At 37.7% G+C, this 23,118-nt stretch overlaps 1 protein-coding gene and 1 pseudogene across 1 annotated transcript in view; one reads left to right on the forward strand and one right to left on the reverse strand.

Moving 5' to 3' along the window:
• The window catches only part of LOC139717082 (uncharacterized), a 49,987-nt gene extending 30,173 nt beyond the window's left edge, over positions 1–19,814 (forward strand). The window contains exons 4-10 of the mRNA XM_071628590.1: positions 8,722–8,869; positions 12,548–12,663; positions 13,134–13,290; positions 14,173–14,352; positions 16,972–17,220; positions 17,929–18,029; positions 19,653–19,814. Of these exons, the coding sequence (XP_071484691.1) occupies positions 8,722–8,869; positions 12,548–12,663; positions 13,134–13,290; positions 14,173–14,352; positions 16,972–17,220; positions 17,929–18,029; positions 19,653–19,814 (1,113 nt within the window). The remainder of the gene's footprint in view (positions 1–8,721; positions 8,870–12,547; positions 12,664–13,133; positions 13,291–14,172; positions 14,353–16,971; positions 17,221–17,928; positions 18,030–19,652) is intronic.
• LOC139716954 (uncharacterized) lies at positions 14,659–16,502 on the reverse strand (annotated as a pseudogene).
• Positions 19,815–23,118: the final 3,304 nt, after the last annotated feature.

Below are 23,118 nucleotides of genomic sequence, written 5' to 3' on the forward strand. Positions count from 1 at the left end.
AGTTCGGTGATTACTAATTCAGGTCTTATTAGCCCAGCACATATGGGGCTGCCCCCTCCAATGAATGCAGAAATTGGGAATAATTGATTAATTGACTCTTGGAAGGTCAGACAGGAACAGGGAAGCTGGAAGACGTTGGCCTGATAGTCCATGATCTTCTTCAGGCAATACTCTCGTTCACACTCACCAGATACATGTATTAAAGGCATGATTTACCATTTGCAGATGAAACAAAAACCCAGCATTAGTGCTTCAAAATAGTTCTAAAATGTGAGTTAGGGATACAAACACTACTGCTAAAGTTTGAATCCGTATCAAGTAGTCTTAATTACACAAAATGTGAACAATAGTTATGAAATTGTTTCCAGACTGAACCGTAGATACAGTTATGGTTTATTAAGAAAAATACTGATATCTCTGTATATTTTAGGCTTTATTGTAAAAATTTCATATGGTGGGATGTTTTGTGATACAACAGACCTGCGTTGTACACATATGCATCAAATGTGATCTTGAAAATTTTTTAAATCACTGCTCCCAAAGGTAAACAGGACCTTTAATGGTCTTCAAAAACAAATTTTTGTAATGCATTGCAAGAATTGGTTCTCATTTGTGGATACAAAAGATCATTGACTATCATGACCTACCACGATCTGCATCATGATTAAAGTCTAAATCAGATCATTTAATTTTTTTTTTTTCAAACCCTCAATATTTTGCCTAGTGTAGTGTGTGTTAGGACGTGCAGCACGTGCAGTTTCTTATCTTATTATTCTGAAATATCATTATATGAAAAAGACATGATTGGTTTTCTACCCTGTACACCATATACTGCACAACACTATTTAGTCCACATAAGTCTGCTACAAAGATACACATACGTACCTTCACACTGACTTTTAATTGAAGGTTTCGAATGTCCAAATTGTGTGGTCATCAGCATAATTTCCAAATCGACCAGTCACAGGAAAGAAATACTCTCAAATTGAGGAGAAAGTTTCAAAATGCCTACTTTAAATGACCCTGAGTCATACATATTTACAGTGGTGCTGAAGGGCTGCAGTGTTCAAAGTAATGATTCTTAAGTATAGATGTAGTTTTATTGCAGCTGATTGACAAATTACTCTTCATCAACATAAAAGCAACGACAACAACAACAAACAAACACTGATTTTCCAGTGTTGTTGAGTTATAGCCATGGTAAAAAACATTGGCATACATACCTGGGTGTGATTCGAACCCGTGACCTCCTGATTGCTAGGCATTTGTCATTCAGTTGCGATGGACAACTCTACACAAGATTCTTTGATTTAAATTTATAAATATGCTGTTTGTGCTTCAATAAGGGATCAAAACCATTGCTGGCTATTCAGTGGAAGATGAACAGCAGCATGGTGATTTGGATTGAAATTCATAGTAATTGTCTCTATTTTATTCATTTATTTTTTCTTTTGCCTTTCCGACAGAAACCAATGTAAGATATCAATGTGTACAGAATAAAGTGCATGTATTGACATTATGATATACAATAGATAAAATTCATAAGTACATAGTTTTGATAATGAAGATTAAAAAAACAAACAAAGACATTTTGAGTATCGATATGAAAAAATGCTTAGATGGGGGAGAATGCTATTTAAAAGCATTGCTTGTAGGGTGCATTTCCCCAAACGTGGTGTACACTTGCATAATTGATATGCAATTCATATATACATTCAAAAGGGGAATTATGAAACTGAATTACACAAGCTAAGAATAGAAACCTGATTAATTGTGTAGCCCTAGACTTTAGCTTTTTCTTTGTCTGTTGATATGATACAGCTGTAGTGTCTATTATTGTTATTTAAACAACTGCGTCATTCCAAACTTTAATACATAACATGTATAGATTTAAACTTAATCCTTGAATTCAAATTCAGATTTGAATTTATTTCATCTGCATTGCCATAAACTTGAAATTGTCCCAAAATTACATTTATAAATATCCTATTAATTAATTTACTTATTTTTGTTCATTTTTTACTGACCTTGAAAATATAGGTCCATTTACTTAACAGAAGTAGGTTGATGTGTGTTCACAGGTGCAGTGTAGTAGGGAGTGTTGCCAACTGGAGGCATATCAGTCACAAATATTATCCTGATCTACTCTAGTGTACTGAGGCCTTTGTTGGGAGCATTCCACTTGCATGAGTTTAGCGGCATTGATCCTAAAGGGCTTTTTACACTTGCAATTTTTTGCTTAGCCCCGGACCAACGGTGGGGCTAAGGGGGGGCCTTAGCCCCACCGTTGGTACGGGACTATCCTTAGCCCACTTTCTGTTTACACTCGTTTTTGCCAAAGTGGGCTAGCCCCACCAATAGTACGGTACTATCTGGCCCTGCAAAATAGCAGGGGTTAGCACCGCAATTGCGGTGCCAAGCAAGTGAGTGTAAACAGAACGAAAAAATAATCCCGGGCTAAGCGACGGAGACGAAGTCCGACCCTCACTGACCAATCAGAAACGAGGTAATCAAGTGCTGCCGGTGCGTGCCTGTACGTGTACAGTACACAGCGTAATTATGAATATTCATGTGGTTTGGAAAGTCCGGGGCTAAGAAATACGAGTGTAAAAAGGTCAGTTTTCTCCTTAGCCCCGGACAAGAGATAGTACGGGACTAATTGGCGAGTGTAAAAAGCTGAAAAAATTGGTACGGGACTAACGATAGTCCTGGGTCAGAGAAAGTCCGGGGTTAAGAAACACAAGTGTAAAAAGCCCTTACGTGGTCTATACCTCTGTGTGTGTATGTACTCCAGCATTTGTTCCTCTGTTGTGTCCGATGTCACAAATTTTCATATCAATTATGCTAGATATAGATGAACCTGGACAGAAAGACTGATACATAAAAGTAGATAACAGATATCATGTATACATTAATTGGATGGTTGGATGTATGTGACTGTTTGGAGTAGAAAGTTGGGTCGACAAATTTCCAGCTTTGAAACTGTGCTAATGTGGATAGTTGGGGCTACGGGGGAGGGAGGGGGCAGGTTTGAAGAGCTTAATCCCTCCTCCCACACACACACACACACACACACACACACACACTGGGGGCTTTTAGAAGAAAAAAAAAATAGTGAATAGTGAAACGGGCAAAAGAACAGACCCCCCCCCCCCCCCACACGCAACAAAACCAAGGGTTCTACCCAGAGATTGGGGGGGGGGGGTACAATTGACCCTTTACCCCTCCCCCAACACTTGAATATGTAAGACAGTGTGTTTTTGTCGAGCCCACCGGAGGTGCGGGGAGACTAAGGGATCGCCTGCGGCGTCTGTCCGTCCATCGTCCGTAACGCTACAAAAACTTCAATAACTCTTTACTCTGGGCTTCAATTGCAATCAAACTTCGAGGGAAGAGGGGTCATACAAAGTTTCACATTTTACCATATATGAAGGTCACCTCAAGGTCAAAGCTCACAGACAGGGGTCAATGAACTTTAGGGCCCAATGTTAAGTTTTTATGGCGCGTTCCTATTATGGGTCATAACTTTTGATCCATAGGTCCGTTTGTGACCAAACTTGGATGGTAGATGTCCCTTGGGGAGTGGATGGTCACCACAAGGTCAAAGGTCACAGGCAGGGGTCAACAAACTTTAAGGGCCCAATGTTAAGTTTTTATGGCATGTTTCTTTTTTGCCTTAAATTTTTACCCTTCTGTATCTCTTTTTATCTGTTATATCCCATTCGCGTACAATTTCTTGTATGCGAATGGGCGAGACACGTTATGGCACTTGCCTTGTTATAACTTTTGCCCCCAAATCTCCACCAAAAAAATAATAAAAGAATGCAGCTTACCGAGTACAATACTACTAATATTTCAGATTGCTAGATGAGGCTGTAATGCAAATCTGGCAGTTCTGTGATGACAGGGGAAACAAAGTGATTTTTACTTAGTGATAGAACTTTTGTAAATTTTGCTTAGCTTTATAAACCAAAACTTTACAAGTGGTCTAAAGATTGATGGTTGTAGCACTGTCAATGATGAAGCCCTTTGGGGGAGTGGTCTGTCATGTTGATAAAGTAGGAACAAACACAGAGCTTGAGATGTTTGTGTTTTTATACCACAGAATGAGATCACAATATTGTCATTCGGTCAAGACTGGAATGTTTGATTGATTGATTTATTGACCGTTGGCTGTACACAACTTGACCGTTGGCTCTACACAACTTGACAGATGTTTGCGCATTCTCACCTTGGGGCTCTGAATTGAATGGCAAGTTCTGTCCTCCACAACTGACAGATTGTGCTTGCATGACTATGCAAATGTTGATCTTTCTCTATATGCCTATTTCTAAAGTTTTTTTTTTTCCTACAGTTGTAGCTTATTATGAATCTGAAAGCAGAAGTAGACTGAAATTTTATGCAGCTGTATGATAATCATGTACCATAGAATTTGCCAAAAAGTGCTGAAATTTAACAATAAATGATCAATCAAGTGGAACTGCTGGAAATTCCATGTTTCTGTCTGATAGGAAGCAGGCCTGCAAATTCTAAGAACTTGAAGGGTTAGAGTCTTGTTTGACTGGATACATGTATGTGGGATAAAGTGCACCATGTCTCTTTAAAGCTTGGTCCAAATATATGTACATACCAATATTTGTGTTCAGGATGTTCAAACTATTGTTTCAGTGCTTGAATGGCTGCAGGCTGTGTGCCAGCATACATTGTGTGTGTTGGTCAAAGTGCATAATAAAAGTACCTTTGTGTACATTTTTGTGCATGATGTTTGTTTTATCATTACATTAATGATAGATAGCTGGCATCATCGTGTGCAAACAAAAAATAGTGTCATCTCCATAGACATAGTTTTGCATTAATTGCACAATGTGTGGTTGGGGACTGAATGACTTCTGTGTAAAGGGAAGCTGTACTTGGTACTGGCTGGCTCCTTTGAACATTGCCAATAAATATGAATGTGATTAAAAAAGGGAGGAAATGATTTGTAGATAAGAAAATGAGTGGATAGATAGAAGCCATGCATTGTGAAGCGAGCACTGTGTAAAATAAGAGAGATTTTTCTTTTTTTGTGTGGTGGGTGGGGGGAATTTGCAGGCAAGTGACCTCAAGGACTGTCTGCATGAGAGAGAGGACCAAAAGAGCAAAATAAGAAAAAAAAAATGATGAAAACGAAAGAGAAGAAAATGTGCAAACACAGTACATGTTTGTGTTTCATACAGTGTACACGTATAATATGGAAAGAGTCAATATTAAACATTGTTTTCACTTTACCTATGTTTAAGTGCATCTTAGGTATGATATTGGAAAAAAGAAAGCCCAACAACCAGCAAATACCAAAGAAGTTGTACAGTGTGTCATGGAGAAATGGGAGAAAAAATGTAGAAATTGCTGAAAAATGTTGGATTTTTTTTTTTTGTCATTTTGTGCTTACCTTGGATGGCAGCATCAGGATGGCTTTGCTCATAGTGGTTTGTTGAAACTTTCCCTTTAAGTTTGGGTAATGACTTAATTAATATTATTATCTTTCCACTGAATTCACCAAGGATCCAACAGTCCCTTCTGGTGGTGGTGGTGGTGGGGGGGGGGGGGGGGGGGGGAGCCATCATCTGCCCCTGTACTAGACCTGTGAGATTGGCCGAGGTCACTGCTAATGCAGGGGAAATGTTTTGATTGTTACATGTGTAAACGTTGGGATGGGGTTGTGGGGCAACATAATTGATCCATTAGATAGTCAAAACGTCTCGACGATCGCTTGCCCTAATTATGAATTCCTAACAGTCATCAGGACTCTAACCTATGTCTTCCGCTAGCAATGCACTCAGTTCGAAGTGGTGTTGAGACCACGAGGGTTGGGTTACTGCCATTAATGTATAGAGGGGTTTCACATACCAGGGTACTTTGCTGTGTACACCATAATATAATAGCGAGTCTAATTTCTCATGAGTGGGACTCCCGACAAATTCTTGAGCGGTTCAATTTGTGCGATTGTGGAGTACAGCAATTAATACCTTGTGTTCATGAACTGTGTTCTGCATACCAGTACATGTATGTAAGTCGGCATGTCACAATCGTGTTGGGACTTCTGCAGTTTGTGATGTCTTGTATGTGAACGATATAAGGAAAATATAAAGAGAATTCCACAAAACTTTATTTTTTACAAAAAGTACACATTCCCCCAACTTGTTACTGACATATTTTAAAGGGTAATATCATTTTCTCTGCTTTCTGAAAGAGGTAAAGTCAAGTGCTCTCTCATTATGTGAGAAATGTGAAAATATATTGAATTTTCTTTATTGATATCATTTTCCATACATGATGCCAAAAGTGTTTTAGTATTCTCATCCAGTATTATGGCAGCACCAAAGCTTTGGAAATTCAAAACTTTTGAATGAATCGTCTGATTTTCCTCAAACTTTGCTGATATGTTCTACTATCAATATTACACTGCATTCCCTTAATTCACATGATGAAATTATATTCTGGTTTCATTCTCCTTTGAACTTTAATAACTTTAATACACTTGAATCAATCATCAATCATTTGAGACACTGTTATTACCCAAACTGTACTGAAACCTCATTCAATCCTAATGCCTGGTACATGGAATATATGCCAGTCATCATTCCTTTCATTGTCATGATTATTGGTGTTCTTATTCAAGCAAAATTTCTTTGTGTAGGACACTCCTTGGTTAATATGTCACTCATTAGTGCTGGGCCCAGTTTCACGAAGACATCTGGCAGTGTTTTATGTTGAAGTGCCTGCAGCAACTGAAACAACCACTGGGGGGCTGATTGGCCAATGTGTAGCTGTTGCCATGGCAACTTCATGAATAGTGTTGACTTATATTGGGTGAACTTACATTGGTTGAACAAGAGTTTCTTGAAATACGACCTGGAGGTGCAACTGACAAGATTTGAATCCCCCTCTTCTTTATTGAGATGTTACCGTATTGGCTGACCTCCTGGTATGCAAATACAGTACTTGTGATATTTGTTCTCATGAGCGATGCGATTGACACCACCTTGCCAATATGCAGCGTACACATGCATCGCGATATTTCACTCAGTGCTTTTCAATAGCATTAGAGCGGTTTGCGTGTGTGTGTACCATTGTAGGTGTGCAGTATTTTGTTTGCCAAGTTCGACCATGACTTTGAGGATTGTGAAGGTGCAAGGATATACAATACGCCGCCCATTGAAACCACATGCTCAAAGAGACCTCACACCATCCTCAATGTGAATCCATGGGGCAGTCTATGCTTTCAATCTTGCGTGTAATGAAGGACACTTCAATTCCTTCTGCATTGCAGTTTAAATGCCCAGTGCTGTTAAAAGTAATGGTTTATAATCTTTGTTAGACTACATGAGCGTACAGTACCTAATTTTCATCTTTATATGAGTAATATCAGTAGTATGTGGAAATGCTCATGATACAAAGAAGACAGACTGATAAATAAAGTGAGTTAAGGTAAAAGCTTGTAATACCATCTTGCCAGTTTTTTGTTGTTTGAGTGCATGTTATTTCTGTGAGATGAGATGTTGTTTCTGTGATATGAAATTGAACGAAATTCGAATAAAGAATTAAAAAAAAAAATGTTGTATAATCTGACTTTGCTGTAACTGGAATCCCATAGAAGACAGGGCCTGTTTGAATCAGATAGATGTGGAATTTATTGATGTAATGCCACATACTGTTTTTCAAATAACATCTTATGGAATTGAGAGGGTATGCAGGGAATAATTTTCCTGGTATCGCATCGCAATTTGCTATACATTTTTACACCACTGCTACACAAACTAACTTTTGTATAGCTGTTTTCTTACATAGAAGTGTACAGGATACTGTGTGAAATATTGTTCATCAGCTGAAATTGCTAATCAAATTTGAGTTCGTAAATTATTCCCTGGTATGCATGGCTTTCTTTTCCATGGCTATTAATTCTTATTGGCAATGTGCGTATACAGCATCTTTGTCTTTATCAGAGAATAGACTTAAAAGCATGAAGTGAAGGATTTTGAGAGAAAAAAGAAGATACACTGTAAAAGCAAATAATTCTTGTTTTCTAATCTAGCAGTGAATTGCGTTGTCTTCTAAATTGTGGAAATGTGAAATGTTTTGTCTTCTAGATTTGAGTGAAAGGCATCCTTTGTGCAAAAGAAAGAAAAAGCAAGGAATGATCAGAGGAAATACAATTCTCTTTCTTGATTCAGTGTTCTTGTAATGGGTCAAAGTTCAGATAAAATTTGATGCAAAAGGGCATTATGATCAAAAGGGCATTCAATCAAAAGGGCATATCTCACTGGAGGAGACTTCTCTGCAAGATCTCAGATGTCTTGGAGACATCGCAAACAAATTAGTCTTTGTGACTATGTAGCGACTAAGGAGATGTCTCGAAGATCAGCTGGAGACTGGAGAAAGTCTTTGAAAAATTAAAATTAGTTCGATCCTCTTACGACTCCCAAAGACCAGGCTAGTATGCCCGACAATTCTGCGATCAGCTAGACGCGCATTGCTATGAGGTCATTACGTAGTCTTCAAGCCTATGAAATACCCACTTCACCCTGATGACAATTAGCATCATGTGGATGAGATATTTTAGGGACATCCAGAGTGCTTGCACCAGTTCGCTACATACATGTATGTCATCAATTTCTAATCTGATCGCTCACTAAATAAAGCTGTCTTCCTCTTCTTTTTTTCTCGTCCCCTCTCACCCACCAGCTCTTTGATGTCGTCGTTGTTGTCGTCACCTTCGTCATCGACCTCGCGCTCCTGGCGAGCGACAGGGTGGAGGACAATAAGCCTTGGTGCAAGGCTACCACCTACATCATATCCCTGAGGTTATGGAGAGTCTACGGCATATATGCAAGTAAGTCAAAGATGATGGCACGGACTGGTCGTAGATCAGTGTTTTTATAATTTTCAAATTCTAAGCGTGTCCTGGTAGCAAAAGTTGCTTCTGACTGTAAAAAAAAAATCAATTCATGATGAGTGCCAAGAGAGGATATGACTAGGGCCTTTTGCGTAAAAGTTGATGTCAAATATAAGCCAGAAAAATCAAACATAAGTCTCTGACTACTCAGTTCTGATTGGCTGATACCTGACTTACGTTTGATTGCATCTTTTATACATCAGAGCCCAGGAGGAATACCGGGTGACATGTATAGCTTTAATTGGCAGCTCTTCTGTACAATGTAGATAACATTCATATCTGTTTTGTAGTACATAGAAAACACAAGGGCCATAGAGCGTTTTTAGTGGGGGATGGAGGCCAGGGGGGCATTTCATGAAGTGTTTTGGTCGGATATTTTGCTGACAAACTGTTACAAGCTAGTGAAATCCTTGCATCTGATTGGCTGAGAGCAAATTTGTCCGACAACTTTGTCAGACAAAATGCTTCATGAAATGCCCCCCAGGGGTAGTGCTTGTGGTTGTGTTAAGAGTCACTGATACCTCCCATAACTTACGGCAAACAGCAGTTAACATTCAGCCCAACTTGGATTGTGAATGAGTTACTGCAAAACCAGAAATATTTGTGTGCCTTTTAATTTTGCAAATTTTGTGAGAGCCAAGATTTGTGAATTTCAAATGCACTTGAAAATTTTAGTCTGCACTATATACATTGAGTGCCAGTGAAAATTTGTGAAAATTTAATTGGGCCAAAAAGGCCATTGGCCTCCATTTGCGAAAATTTCATGCCGCAAACATTTCTTGCCTTTCTACAGTTCTCTGTCCGGAAACATGTTAAAATGAATGAAATTTTACAGAGTGACTGTAGTGAATAAATTGCACCTGTTGCAATAAAGAGTTCCCAAAAGTTATTTCTCTGCTGGTTGTGTTTGGAACGTGATCTTGTTCGACAAAGTGACCTACTTGGATGCTTAGGGTTCACCAGTATTTGCTCAAGGGAGAGGTAGGAGGATTTTTTGTAGGCTTTTTCTCAGAAAAGGTATTCATTTCTCCTCTCTTATTCTTTTTTTTCTCTCCCTGTTTCTGACTACGTCACTGTTGTCGGTGCTTGTATAGCTCGTCATCGTTAATTGGCAAGGCTTAAAACAATCCTGTATTGAGCAATACTCACTGACATGAAGTGACAGGTGTAATGTTGTATAGTGATACTTGTGTCCTCTGTATTCTGGTCTGTGTCATCTATGCCAAACATTTTCTTTCTGTTTTTTTTTCTTTTCCTCTAAACAGTGTGTAAATCTATTCATTCAATTAGTTTTGCAATCTATAAAAGATATCTCTTTGTATATTTACCTGAATAAGTAATTCACTTTACTTTTGACTGAAAAACATTCATTCATACATTACTTGTTCCCTTTTTTCACTCATACATTTCTATTTCCTCAATCATTCAGTCATTTGTCTACTTACTATCATCCGTTCATGAACATGTATTTTCACGCAACAAATGGTTATTGCATGAAATCATCAGACAAGTTTGTTATTAAGCAGAAGGAGAAGGAGAAGGAAAAAAACAGACCTACCTGGAATGGAGGGCTGTTTATTGTTTGTTTGTTTTTTAATCCTCATGGAGATACTGGATAATCCTTCTGGGAATTTGTACTGTATTCCTTTGCTTTGTAATACTGAGTTTTTTTCCTATATCAGCATGTGTCATCGTATATCAAATTTTAATGGTTAGCATGATTGAATAATAGCCTCACTTACTATGTGTTCTATTTGCTTTTTGGGAAGAACATTTCACATAATGCATTTATAGAGTTAAAGTGCAGACCATATAACCCCGGATCATTTCTGATGCCACTTGACTTTTGAATACCAAACCTGTGTTTCCTCATAATCCAGCAACGACGCTGTCATGGTACATGTGTGTTGATGAGAGACTGGTACTAGGTCCCTAGCATTGAAGATATTTAAAAGCAAAGACACATTTTACAGGCATACTTCTTAGAACACATACAGTAAAATGTGATAAATGTCAACATGCAAGATCCCCTGGTAATAGACACATATTATGCATGTTTACATCATATACATTAGTTATTTTCTTTATTTGAAAAATCTGTGATCCCCTAGATAATAACACATATCAGAGTCAGAATGTTACAGTATATCTTGATCTCATCAGCCATTAAGCAGAAGAGACCGACCAATAATGATGTTGAGTCACATTTAATCAAACAGACCAGACTAGATTTGTTCAGGCTCCACCACTGAACTTTATCTGGGTGGTACTACATGTTTGTACCCGCAATGTGCTGATGAAATCTGAATGTCCATTTGGGATTATTGTAGGCCTACACATAGTGACCTGTCACCATAAAGATTGACAAACATCAATTTCCTAGTAATTATTTGATCTGTAACTCTTCCATGTTCTAAGCTTCTATTAGGATGTATCATTTTTCTTATTTCATTCATTCAAATAATAATAAAAAAAACCCCCTCTTTTTCACAAATTGAGATAAAGCCAGCAACTGGATTAGCAGAGATTTAGGAAAGTTGGCTTTGAAGGATTTAATGGAGTTAAGTGTGCAGGAGTTTTGGTTTGTGATTACACACTAAGGGTTAATTCAAGACACTTCCTTAGTAAACATGCCTTATGAAAGCAGGCGAAATTCAACTGTAGAACATTTCTAGACTTTGAAACGTAGACAGGAAGTAATATAGATATGATTATGTGGACTTGTGAGTAGATATCACATTTCGTAAGTTCTTACCCACGTCACATTATTTTGTAGTTGTTGTTTTTTTTTTTGGTGCCACCGATATCTCTACCTTTTATATTTTATATTTATTTGGTTTATCATTTTTGTAATACATGGTCTGAGAAGAATTTCACTTTCACACAAGCAGACCAAATATTAGGTTATGCACATACGTAAAACACATATCACTTATTGCACATGTCAGACCACTGTCTTAAAGGGACCATAGGTATGCAATTGAAATGCATTTTGACTTCTATTTCAATCATATAACCCTGATTGTCACTTTTGAAGGTGTCATGTACTAACGCAAGTTAACATGCATTTGCTTTTAATTGTCGGCTGAGAGCCAGAAGGGCATTATTGCAATTTGGGTATTGAATTATTTGCTATCTCAGAGTAGAACTTGGTCTCTACATTTTGGTATATTCAATCTTAATAGGTTATTTTCATTTTCAGTAAAATGTAAAAAATCAGATCTACAAAGACCATTTTATCCCATATTTGGAACAATGCTTATAAATCTACTCACTTTTAATAAATAGACTTTGTATTTCATGAAAATTGATCATTACATTTCATTTACGCTCAAATCTTAGAACGTGATATCGCCCTTCTTTTTTCTCAGCTGAAAACATTTCCTTAAAACGTCTTAAGGAAATATGGATGGGTGGGTTACTGGGGCCCAGTCTTTAATTGTACATACTTGTATGTCATACATGGTACATACCATCATGTACTTGCTGTGAAATTCAGCAATGCAGGAATGATAAATAAAGGCAGACAATGCAAACATTGATATCAGATGCTGCTACTGCACCAGTTTTAATTTCATCCGGCTGTACTTTGGTATTTTGTCAACCTGTCAACAGCTGGTGTGAACAAGGCCAGGGAAGGAGCAATAGCGGAGCTGCAGACGGTCAAATATGCCCGCAACCAGGCCGAAGTCCAAGCAGATGCCTTGCAATCTCAGTGTGACCAGCAACTTGTGAGTGACCGTGTCCAGTTATGTGATTTTCCCTATTTGGATAGTTGCTGTGTTTCTATGAAGATTACAAATGTACTTGATCTTCTTTCCTCACTATGCTAGAGCCCTGTTTTTGTATGAAAAGCACTCTAAATTGTTGAATTGCAGTTCATTTCACAGTGTCTTTTCAAAATGCTGTAATTACACTGATATTTTTGAAACTATACTATATCCTGCCATAACACGAATGCATTTTGTAGCGTGGCCAAGGTGTGAGATCACTCATTTTCCTGTGAAAATTGATAAAACTTTTGTATTCTGGCAATGTAATTAATATTTCTGGAATCTGCACTTACCTCCCCCTCAAAGATGCATCCCAGTTATGAGGTAAAATGCATAGGATTTTTCCAACCTGTGCTTGACTGAGATTCATGTCCCCCTTTCTCCTCCCTCCCTACCCCCCCCCCTCCCCCCACCCCCAACCCTTGCAGAAAGAGATAGCACACTTGCGAGACTTTCTGAGGCAGCACAACCTAGAGCCGGACTCACCCAAGATGATGTTCCCCCCAGACTACCGGCATCGCTACACGATAGCTGTAGACTTTGACAAGGCTGATACCGTCAGGGTCAATGACAGGGTCAACTCAGGTAATGTCCAGAGGGAATAATTGGTCAACTCGGGTAATGTCCAGAGTGAACAGTTGGTCAACTTGGGTAATGTCTAGAGTAATCAATTGGTCATCTCAGATACTGTCCAGAGTAAACAATTCTAATTGGTCAGTCCAGGTACATGTAATGTCCAGAGTGACAATTTGTCAATGGAGGTAGTGTCAAGAATGAACAATTGCTCAGCTTAGGTTATGTCAAGGTGAACAAATGATCAACAGGAAACAAAATGTACAAATTAGGTCCATTCAAGATCTTTCACACACAAGTTTCGTATTTGTTATTATTTTCCTAAAAGTTCTGTTTTTATGTAATTTGCATGCATTTACAGTTTAGAAAGTATCAAATTTCGTAAAGAAATGTGATTGAGATTAAAATCTACTTTGTTCTTTCTGTCTCGTCACTTGAAAGGGTTTTCTTTCCTTAGTGATGCCCTTCATATTTTTTTTTTTTTTGGTAAATGGAGATCTAATCCTGAATATGTAGCTATGAAAGTAGAAAAGATATTGAATGTGGAAACTGGGCAGACACTGCTTATGAGGTTGTTTTTGTTAGAAAGAAAACCGATGTATTTCTTCATGTATGTGGCTAAGAAATGAAGCAAAGCCATTTGGGTATCATCTTTGTACCATCAAGTGATGATGAATTCTATATCATCCATCTAACATGTCCTGTGTGTGTGGGCTGAAAGTCTTTCCAAGTGGTTGACAATCAAGACAACTCCATCTGCCACTTTCGGATTTAATGATATTTTTATCACTACATTTGCCCCAGCTCTGGATGCAATTAAGCACCGTTTTAATCACCAGTTGTTCATTTTTTCCCCCCTCTTCTTTGCATCTCCTTGCCGGTCTCCATATGTAGAATCATCCTTAGCCAGTGCAATAGCTAATCTTGAGCTGATTTCAGAGGGGGACCAGAGGGAGAGGGTACCCACGATAGGAGGGGGTGGCACAGGGGCACAAGGGGCGCACCAGGGCCACTCCCCGTCCTCGCTAGCCTCCACCTCAGCAGGGAGGAGCCCCGCCCATCAAAATGTTTTAAGTGAGAATCTCTCCATCTTTCTGTCTGTCTGTATGTCTGTCTTTTTCCATCTCTCTCTTCATATCTCTCCCTCTGTCTCTGCTTTTTAATCCATCTCTTTCTGTTTCTATCTTTCTCTGTCTCTATATCTCTTTCTGTTTCTATCTTTCTCTGTCTCTTTATCTCTTTCTGTTTCTATCTTTCTCTGTCTCTATATCTCTTTCTGTTTCTATCTTTCTCTGTCTCTTTATCTCTTTGTGTTTCTATCTTTCTCTGTCTCTATATCTCTGTTTCTATCTTTCTCTGTCTCTTTATCTCTTTGTGTTTCTATCTTTCTCTGTCTCTATATCTCTTTCTGTTTCTATCTTTCTCTGTCTCTTTATCTCTTTCTGTTTCTATCTTTCTCTGTCTCTATATCTCTTTCTGTTTCTATCTTTCTCTGTCTCTATAACTCTTTCTGTTTCTATCTTTCTCTGTCTCTATATCTCTTTCTGTTTCTATCTTTCTCTGTCTCTATAACTCTTTCTGTTTCTATCTTTCTCTGTCTCTATATCTCTTTCTCTTTCTATCTTTCTCTGTCTCTATATCTCTTTCCATTTCCATCTTTCTCCGTCTTATATCTCTTTCTGTTTCTGTTTCTATCTTTCTCTGTCTCTATATCTCTTTCTGTTTCTGTCTTTCTCTGTCTCTTTATCTCTTTCTGTTTCTACCTTTCTCTGTCTCTATATCTCCTTCTGTTTCTATCTTTCTCTGTCTCTATATCTCTTTCTGTTTCTATCTTTTTCCGTCATTATATCTCTTTCTCTTTCTATCTTTCTCTGTCTCTATATCCCTTTCTGCTTCTATATTTCTCTGTCTCTATATCTCTTTCTGTTTCTATCTTTCTCTGTTTCTATATCTCTTTCTGTTTCTATCTTTCTCTGTCTCTATATCTCTTTCTATTTCTATATTTCTCTGTCTCTATATCTCTTTCTGTTTCTATCTTTCTCTGTCTCTATATCTCTTTCTGCTTCTATCTTTCTCTGTCTCTATATCTCTTTCTATATCTATCTTTCTCTGTCTCTATATCTCTTTCTGTTTCTATCTTTCTCTGTCTCTATATCTCTTTCTATATCTATCTTTCTCTGTCTCTATATCTCTTTCTGCTTCTATCTTTCTCTGTCTCTATATCTCTTTCTGTTTCTATCTTTCTCTGTCTCTATATCTCTTTCTGTTTCTATCTTTCTCTGTCTCTAGATCTCTTTCTGTTTCTATCTTTCTCTGTCTCTATATCTCTTTCTGTTTCTATCTTTCTCTGTCTCTATATCTCTTTCTGTTTCTATCTTTCTCTGTCTCTATATCTCTTTCTGTTTCTATCTTTCTCTGTCTCTATGTCTCCTTCTATTTCAATCTTTCTCTGTCTCTATATCTCTTTCTGTTTCTATCTTTCTCCGTCGTTATATCTCTTTCTGTTTCTATCTTTCTCTGTCTCTATATCTCTTTCTGTTTCTATATTTCTCTGTCTCTATATCTCTTTCTGTTTCTATCTTTCTCTGTTTCTATATCTCTTTCTGTTTCTATCTTTCTCTGTCTCTATATCTCTTTCTATTTCTATATTTCTCTGTCTCTTTATCTCTTTCTGTTTCTATCTTTCTCTGTCTCTGTATCTCTTTCTGCTTCTATCTTTCTCTGTCTCTATATCTATCTTTCTCTGTCTCTGTATCTCTTTCTGCTTCTATCTTTCTCTGTCTCTATATCTCTTTCTATATCTATCTTTCTCTGTCTCTATATCTCTTTCTGTTTCTATCTTTCTCTGTCTCTATATCTCTTTCTGTTTCTATCTTTCTCTGTCTCTATATCTCTTTCTGTTTCTATCTTTCTCTGTCTCTATATCTCTTTCTGTTTCTATCTTTCTCTGTCTCTATATCTCTTTCTGTTTCTATCTTTCTCTGTCTCTATATATCTTTCTGTTTCTATCTTTCTCTGTCTCTATATCTCTTTCTGTTTTATCTTTCTCTGTCTCTATATCTCTTTCTGCTTCTATCATTCTCTGTCTCTATATCTCTTTCTATTTCTATCTTTCTCTGTCTCTATATCTCTTTCAACTTCTATCATTCTCTGTCTCTATATCTCTTTCTATTTCTATCTTTCTCTGTCTCTATTTCTCTTTCTGCTTCTATCTTTCTCTGTCTCTATATCTCTTTCTATTTCTATCTTTCTCTGTCTCTATTTCTCTTTCTGCTCCTATCTTTCTCTGTCTCTATATCTCTTTCTATTTCTATATTTTCTGTCTCTATATCTCTTTCTATCTATCTTTCTCTGTACAAGAGAGTACAATCAAGCTGTGCAGAACAAAGAGTTTGAAGGGATTGTGCAGATTCAGAGTTTAGATTACATCATAGGTGCACAAACAACATCTTGAAAAGTAAATAATTTATATTACCTAATTTACACTGTATCTTCCACAGAGCCAAGAGAAGATTTTGTTATTCATTAGTGAACCAATCAGATGCTGATGTTCTGACGGTGAATTGTGTAATATTTCCTTCTACCACTGCAAGTAAGCTTGACCATGTTGTCAGTGAATAGGTAATGACTGCATTTGTATCATTAGATTTAGCATGGCATGTGATTACAGCTGACTTGATCTGTGTGGCACAGGTACAACTCAGGTGTCGGGTCACCCACCCAGAGGGTCCTTTGACATTGAAATAGGAGAAGAGGCCAGGGAGACGGGGGCAAGAGGTGATGGTATGAAGGGCATCACCAACCCAGCTTTTGATCCTGAGGAGGACGAGGTGGAGGAGGAAGAGGAGGAGGAGGAGGAGGAAGAGGAAGGGGAAGATGGTGACCCTATGATGGAAGGACCTTCTGATGTTCCGGAGGGTGTTTCTCCATCAACAAACAACAGTGAGTTGTCTTTAGTTTTAGAAAAATTATGGTGTCCCGATTACTCTTCATCGATGTAAGTAAGCACCAAATATTCAGTGTTTTGAATAATAGCCATGATGAAAAAAAAAAAAAAAAATTGTGAGCATACATACTCCAGTGGGGTTCAATTCCGTGACTATTACTACTGTATAATGATTTTTTATCATTTCTGCTAGTATTTCACTGGATAGATGAAAAATTCACCTTCATTTGAGCTGTATTTTGGCCATTATGTCAGTGTCTTGATTTAGTGGCAAAATTTGCAGAAACCTCCGAATATTTCAATGTATTTCTATTCCTTAGACTGGCAACACATTCATTGTGTCTGTCTCAAATTGTCAAATTTATGTTCATTCTCTTCTTATTTTAAGATTTTTTTTTTTTTTAAATTTAATCAGCCCTATGTAATTTTTCATGAATTTTGTGAATTACATTTGAGCCACATATATGAGAACCGATGAAAATGTTGTGAACAGACAAGCATTTAGTGCACTTACGATAGGCTCGGTGTCAAAATCGCAAAAACACCATCTTGCAAAACTGTTTTTAATGACCTCCTCATTCACGGAAATACCTGTACATGAAATTAACAGCCTTTACAGTATCTTATTGAGGCAAGATGGGGAATGGCCTTGGCATGTAGCAGTGCATTGCGGTGATTATTTTTTTTTGTCTTGATGATCACAGATGCAGACGATGAGGCCCAGCTGAAATTAGAGTTGGAAGAGATCCAAAGACTGTCGCAAGAGGCTCTCGAACAGCTGGAGTTGACATCAACGCATGAAATTGTAAGCGGGCTTTCACCAATCTCTCTTTCTAGACAGTGGGCTGGCCTTCAAACCATTCAGTATTGCTTGCATTTTTTATGAACCACCTTGTACTGAGTCAGTTGAAGATAATGAGCAATCATTTCTCATTTTGTTTTGTTCAATATTACGAGAAACAGTGAGCAAGGCCTAATGAATGATTCAGTATGAAATTATTTTGGGCAAAGGTACACTGTAGAAGTAAACCAGAAACCAGCTCACAGTCAAACCAACAGTTGCCTCTGTTTTATCACATCATACCACAGTTATTGGGATCAATAACCAATATGTGACCAGTTACAACAAAAGGATCCGAAAGTCGGGGAGGACAATTTTCTGAAAGTGGCATGACATTATTTCTTTACTCTTCTTCTTTAATTTCATATATAGTACAACTCATAAATGTACTCGGTTCCGGAGATATCGATGATTTTATTAGCGCATGTCAAGTGGTTGTGGAAATCAGAGTTTTGAGTAAAACGCCTTCAAAGTTTTCCTTCCGACGCTATCATGATCAAGGGGAGGCGAGACAGTTTTCACCTCTTTATGCTCCTAGCGACCTCTGCGATGTTCATTCAAGCTTAGTGTTAGCGGTCTACGCACGACCAATCAGTAATCAGGATGCCACGCACTGACCAATAAGATCACTCCCTCGTTGCTAGGAGCGTAGTCTAGCTGCGGCGCTAAATCCAAATCTTCGGACACGTTCCTGTTACTTAAGTCAGAAAATCATGGCCCAGAAAAATGCTGATTTCTTGCCTTTCCTTTGATCATTTAGCTTTGAAATTTCGGCAGATGATAAACAAAACATTAGACAACAAAAGTATATGCCAAAAACAGAAATACGATTGTTTTGACCAAGTTTGATGGTGTGACTTCAAACTCAATTTTCTCGGCTCAGCCGTCAGCGACTTTAGGATCCTTTTGTTGTAGCGGGTCACTTATGATCAAGGCATTACAGTACTTATTTTGAGTTGTGAAACTGTTAAAAAGTCTGTTTGTTATTATGATGTAGTGATTAGATGCATTTGTACAAGACTGAAATAGATGTTTTGAAAGATGAGTTTTATATAAAGAGTAAATGCAACTGCAATTTTAGTGCAGTTAAACTATAAACTGAACATGAAAATGCTAAGCATTTGCATTGATTGCTGTGTAACTATACATTGAATCACTGACTATCATGTTTCATATATTCTCCTGACAACACTTACCAAACCATTGCACTATCAGCCAAAAAGAAAATAGAATAGATTGAAGAGTTGTGACATTTACATAATTTTTGTTTCAGAATGGTGTACCGACAACATCGTTGTGATCTTGGATCAGGCTTGTGTGGGAATTCGGGACAAGCAACGGAAGTTATCAAAACAACACTGTTTAGATAATCTGACAATCCTGTGCCACAATGGGGGATTTCTCAAGTTTTCTCTGGCTCATGCTTGATCTGGCCGTACAGTTTTTTTGAAGGGTAGAACGCTAGCTGCCCCAAGACTACAGTTGGTAATGCCTTACGCATGCCCCCGACTCTTCTCGCCACTCGCCAATAGTAGTGGGAACGGCTAGCCAGATTCAGATAATAGAAATGTTCTGCTGCGCGTCCAGATGAGCGATACTGGAGGGGCGTGTCCAGGAGTCAACCTTTGGACAGCGAGTGGTGTCATTTGTGCAAGATGCTGGGCCCGATTTGTCGCAGCACCCATGTCGCGAAGCGCCAGCATTCCTGGACGGTATGCCCTGCATCACGTGATTAAGATCCTCGGGTGATAATTACCACCACTGCGTGTGGATTTCATGTCCTGTGGCGAAGCGCCTTTTGGTATAATGCTTGATTTGTCAGAGAAATAGTGTTCTAAGAGTACTGTGTCTCCTTCATTTCTTGGTGCGAGAAACTTGTGGTGAATGTGCAGGTTTTAGAAGCAATCTGAGATTTGTTTTTTGCCTGCTATATCTTTATCAAAGTGCCAGTGATTTGACCATCTTGTTGGTGCAATTCGTCCCTCATCAACCCAAACATCAAGTTCACCAATCATGTGAGGAGGCAGAGGTACATTGTACCTATGGCTAATTCTTGGAGCATTCCCTGTGCTGTATTCTGTGGTTGTGCACATGCGACATGCAGTGTGCTATTATTCTCTCTCTTTTTCTTCTTTTTTTTACTAGTTGTGTCTATCATGGCATGCTGGTACTGTGAAATATCAGAGATATGATGAAATGAAATAGAAGATGTGTTGTCAAAAGCAATGCTATAGGCAGTATCAAGTTAAAAACTGTAAAGTACTGATTTTTTTTTCTTTGATTATATCTAGTGCAATTGCAATTGGTTCAGTCATTTTGTCTCCCTTAAAGTGCAAGTAGATGTGTGTATTCAAAAGTAGCAGCAAGTACCAGATATGAACTTGGAACTCGGATGCATAGTGAAAGCAAACTGAGATCAGACATGTTCATTTAAATAGGTCCTTTAAAAAGCAGGCGAGAAAAATGTGTCCAAGTTAGATTGAAAGGGTGATAAGTACATTGATATTAATGTGAATAGTAGATATACTAAAAAACACTTGAGATATTCTACTGTGCATACAATTCAACCTGCTCACAGGATGAGAAAGTGTGTATTCACCTAATTTTTGTAATTTCGGCAACATTTTTGCAGACTGTTTGCAGAATTGACGTCTGGCACAAGGATTTGTGACGGAGCTGTAGATTTATATCATTCTACATTGTAATGAATTTCATGTGTGTATTCCTACCGCTCAGTACTGCTTGAGATCATGGTGATTTTGTTTGATATTATTTATCATTATTCTTTTTTTTTATCACATTGCCTTTTCTCATTAGAATGTCATGCTGCATTTATTTTGTGAAGACAAACTCATCAATATACAGTATAGCTTCCCTCATACATGATGATGAAAATGATAGTGGTCATAATGATGACGACGATGACAACAACAACAACGACGATAAGACTGATAATATGGTATATTTATTTACACAGTGCTCTTACACAAATTGGTTCCATAGCGCTTTTCAAAGGTAAATATGTGGTTGTTGGACAGGCAGAAGTAATGATGTAAGTCGTGATCTCATGCAGAAGATTTCCAGAGTTTACCCGAAAGGCATCTCTATAGGAACAAGTTCTGTAATCTATCACAGTGTGAAAGATTACAGCAAAATATCCTACTTGATCGTTACTTCTTAAAATTCCCTCACTCACAGCTCAGGCATGATAAAAGGGAGATCATGTAACATTATTGCTTCAAACTGCTTATGTATGACCATTTGGGGGGGGGGGGGGTAGGATGGAGATGTGGGATAAATGTTTCATAAAAGAGGAAAGTTGAGAGATTGGAAGAAGGTCACAGCTTTGTTGTGATCAATGATTTATGCTATTCCTGGTTCGTTTGTCCATGTTTTCAGTTTAAGCTGGTAAATTTGATTAAGATACACCGTATTTGGTAAGGAAAAGAGAAAGAAATATTATGATATGCAACATACTCTTGTTTCCCCACTCATTTCCTAGAAGCACATGTATACCCCCTTCTTTCTCAGCACAAGAAAAGCCTAAAGAAAGGGAATACCTAACAAACAAACAAACAAGTATGACAGCAACCATATGCTAATGCTGTATAAGCTGTTATTTTCGTGAGGATTTAATTTTTGCGAATTTTGCAAATCACAGGTGGATCGCGAATTTACAACACACGAAAATGTCTCCATGTGCTTTGTTAATAGAGCATTAACGTAAGCGTCGGTGTCGATTTGCGAAAACAACATCTCGCGAAAATGTCTATGACCTCGTCATGCTTCCTGCATGTGAAGGAAAATTGGGTTTCTTTATGTTTGATTCATGGAGTTAAAGGGATCGTACTGTTTTGGTTGAGACTTAACTTCAGGTTTTTATCATTTTTTGGTGAGATAGTGAGAAACCTCTTATGAAATATGAAAAAGCATGTAATTCCATGAAGATTTCAACATTTATTTGATGAAAATTGATTTTGAAATAGCTGAGATATCCAAAACAGAGTGATCCTAATAAAGTGTGGGACCCACATTTTATTATGATCATTTTGTTTTACTTTGTTTTTGGATGTTTCAGCTATTCCAAAACCGATTTTCATGAAATAAACTTTGAATTCCTCTTAAGATGGTATGATCTGTACTATTTCATAAGTGTTTTCTTGCTATCTCGCAAAAAAGTTAAAGCCCAATTTTCATCTCCACCAATACTGTACTATCCCTTTAAAAGGTATATAAAATGTGTTTAAGCAGTACACTGTCCTCTTCTTCCTGATCCATCTTTATTCAAGAACCTTGGTTTACCATATAAGCTTAGAGCTTTATAGTCAAGTTACCCTCTAGGGCATGTGTGGTTTCTCCAATGAATAGTTGCTTTTACTTTGCCTTTTTCTTTGTATGCGGTGGCCTGAATGCTATCATCCTTGACTTTTCGTGCAATCACTATTTCATATTATTATTATCATTATTATTATTATTATTATGTAAGGTTATTTTGTTGATTTGAATGGCTGTACTGTTTTTCTGCAGCACAGTATTGTCCATCTTGTAGTCAATTTTTGCATACCATTCATGGTATCATCTTCCTCTCTCCTCTTCCTTCTAGATATTATATCCTCTCTGCATCTCAAAGTCAAGAGTAGATCCATCTTACAAGATTAAAGGTCATTTATCCTTTTGCAAACATCACAAAATTTTGCATGGTTGAAAAATAGTGTATCTCAACATCATGTCTGAAATCTTATGGCAATACACCTAAAATAATGAAAAACCTAAGCCCATGCCACTCAATAATATGCTCCCTTTTGTACTGAGAATAACTGTTTGTTTGTTTGTTTTTTGTCCGAATACTAAAAGTCACTTGAAATTTGTAGTATTATTCCCCCCCCCCCCTCCCCCTATCTTAAGGAAGTTTCCAGTTTCATTGTTTGGAGGAAAGGTCTGAAATACATACCTCTGCAATATACCAGCTTAAAAAGAAGTATGATTTTTAGAGTTGCAAAGGGACACACAAACTTAAAATGTAGAATTTTATGCTTTTTGTTGTAAAAGCTCC

Source organism: Diadema antillarum, unplaced genomic scaffold (genome assembly GCF_040938485.1).
Source record: "Diadema antillarum isolate AM-2024a unplaced genomic scaffold, OU_Dant_1.0 scf00000071, whole genome shotgun sequence".
Lineage (NCBI taxonomy): Eukaryota > Metazoa > Echinodermata > Echinoidea > Diadematoida > Diadematidae > Diadema > Diadema antillarum.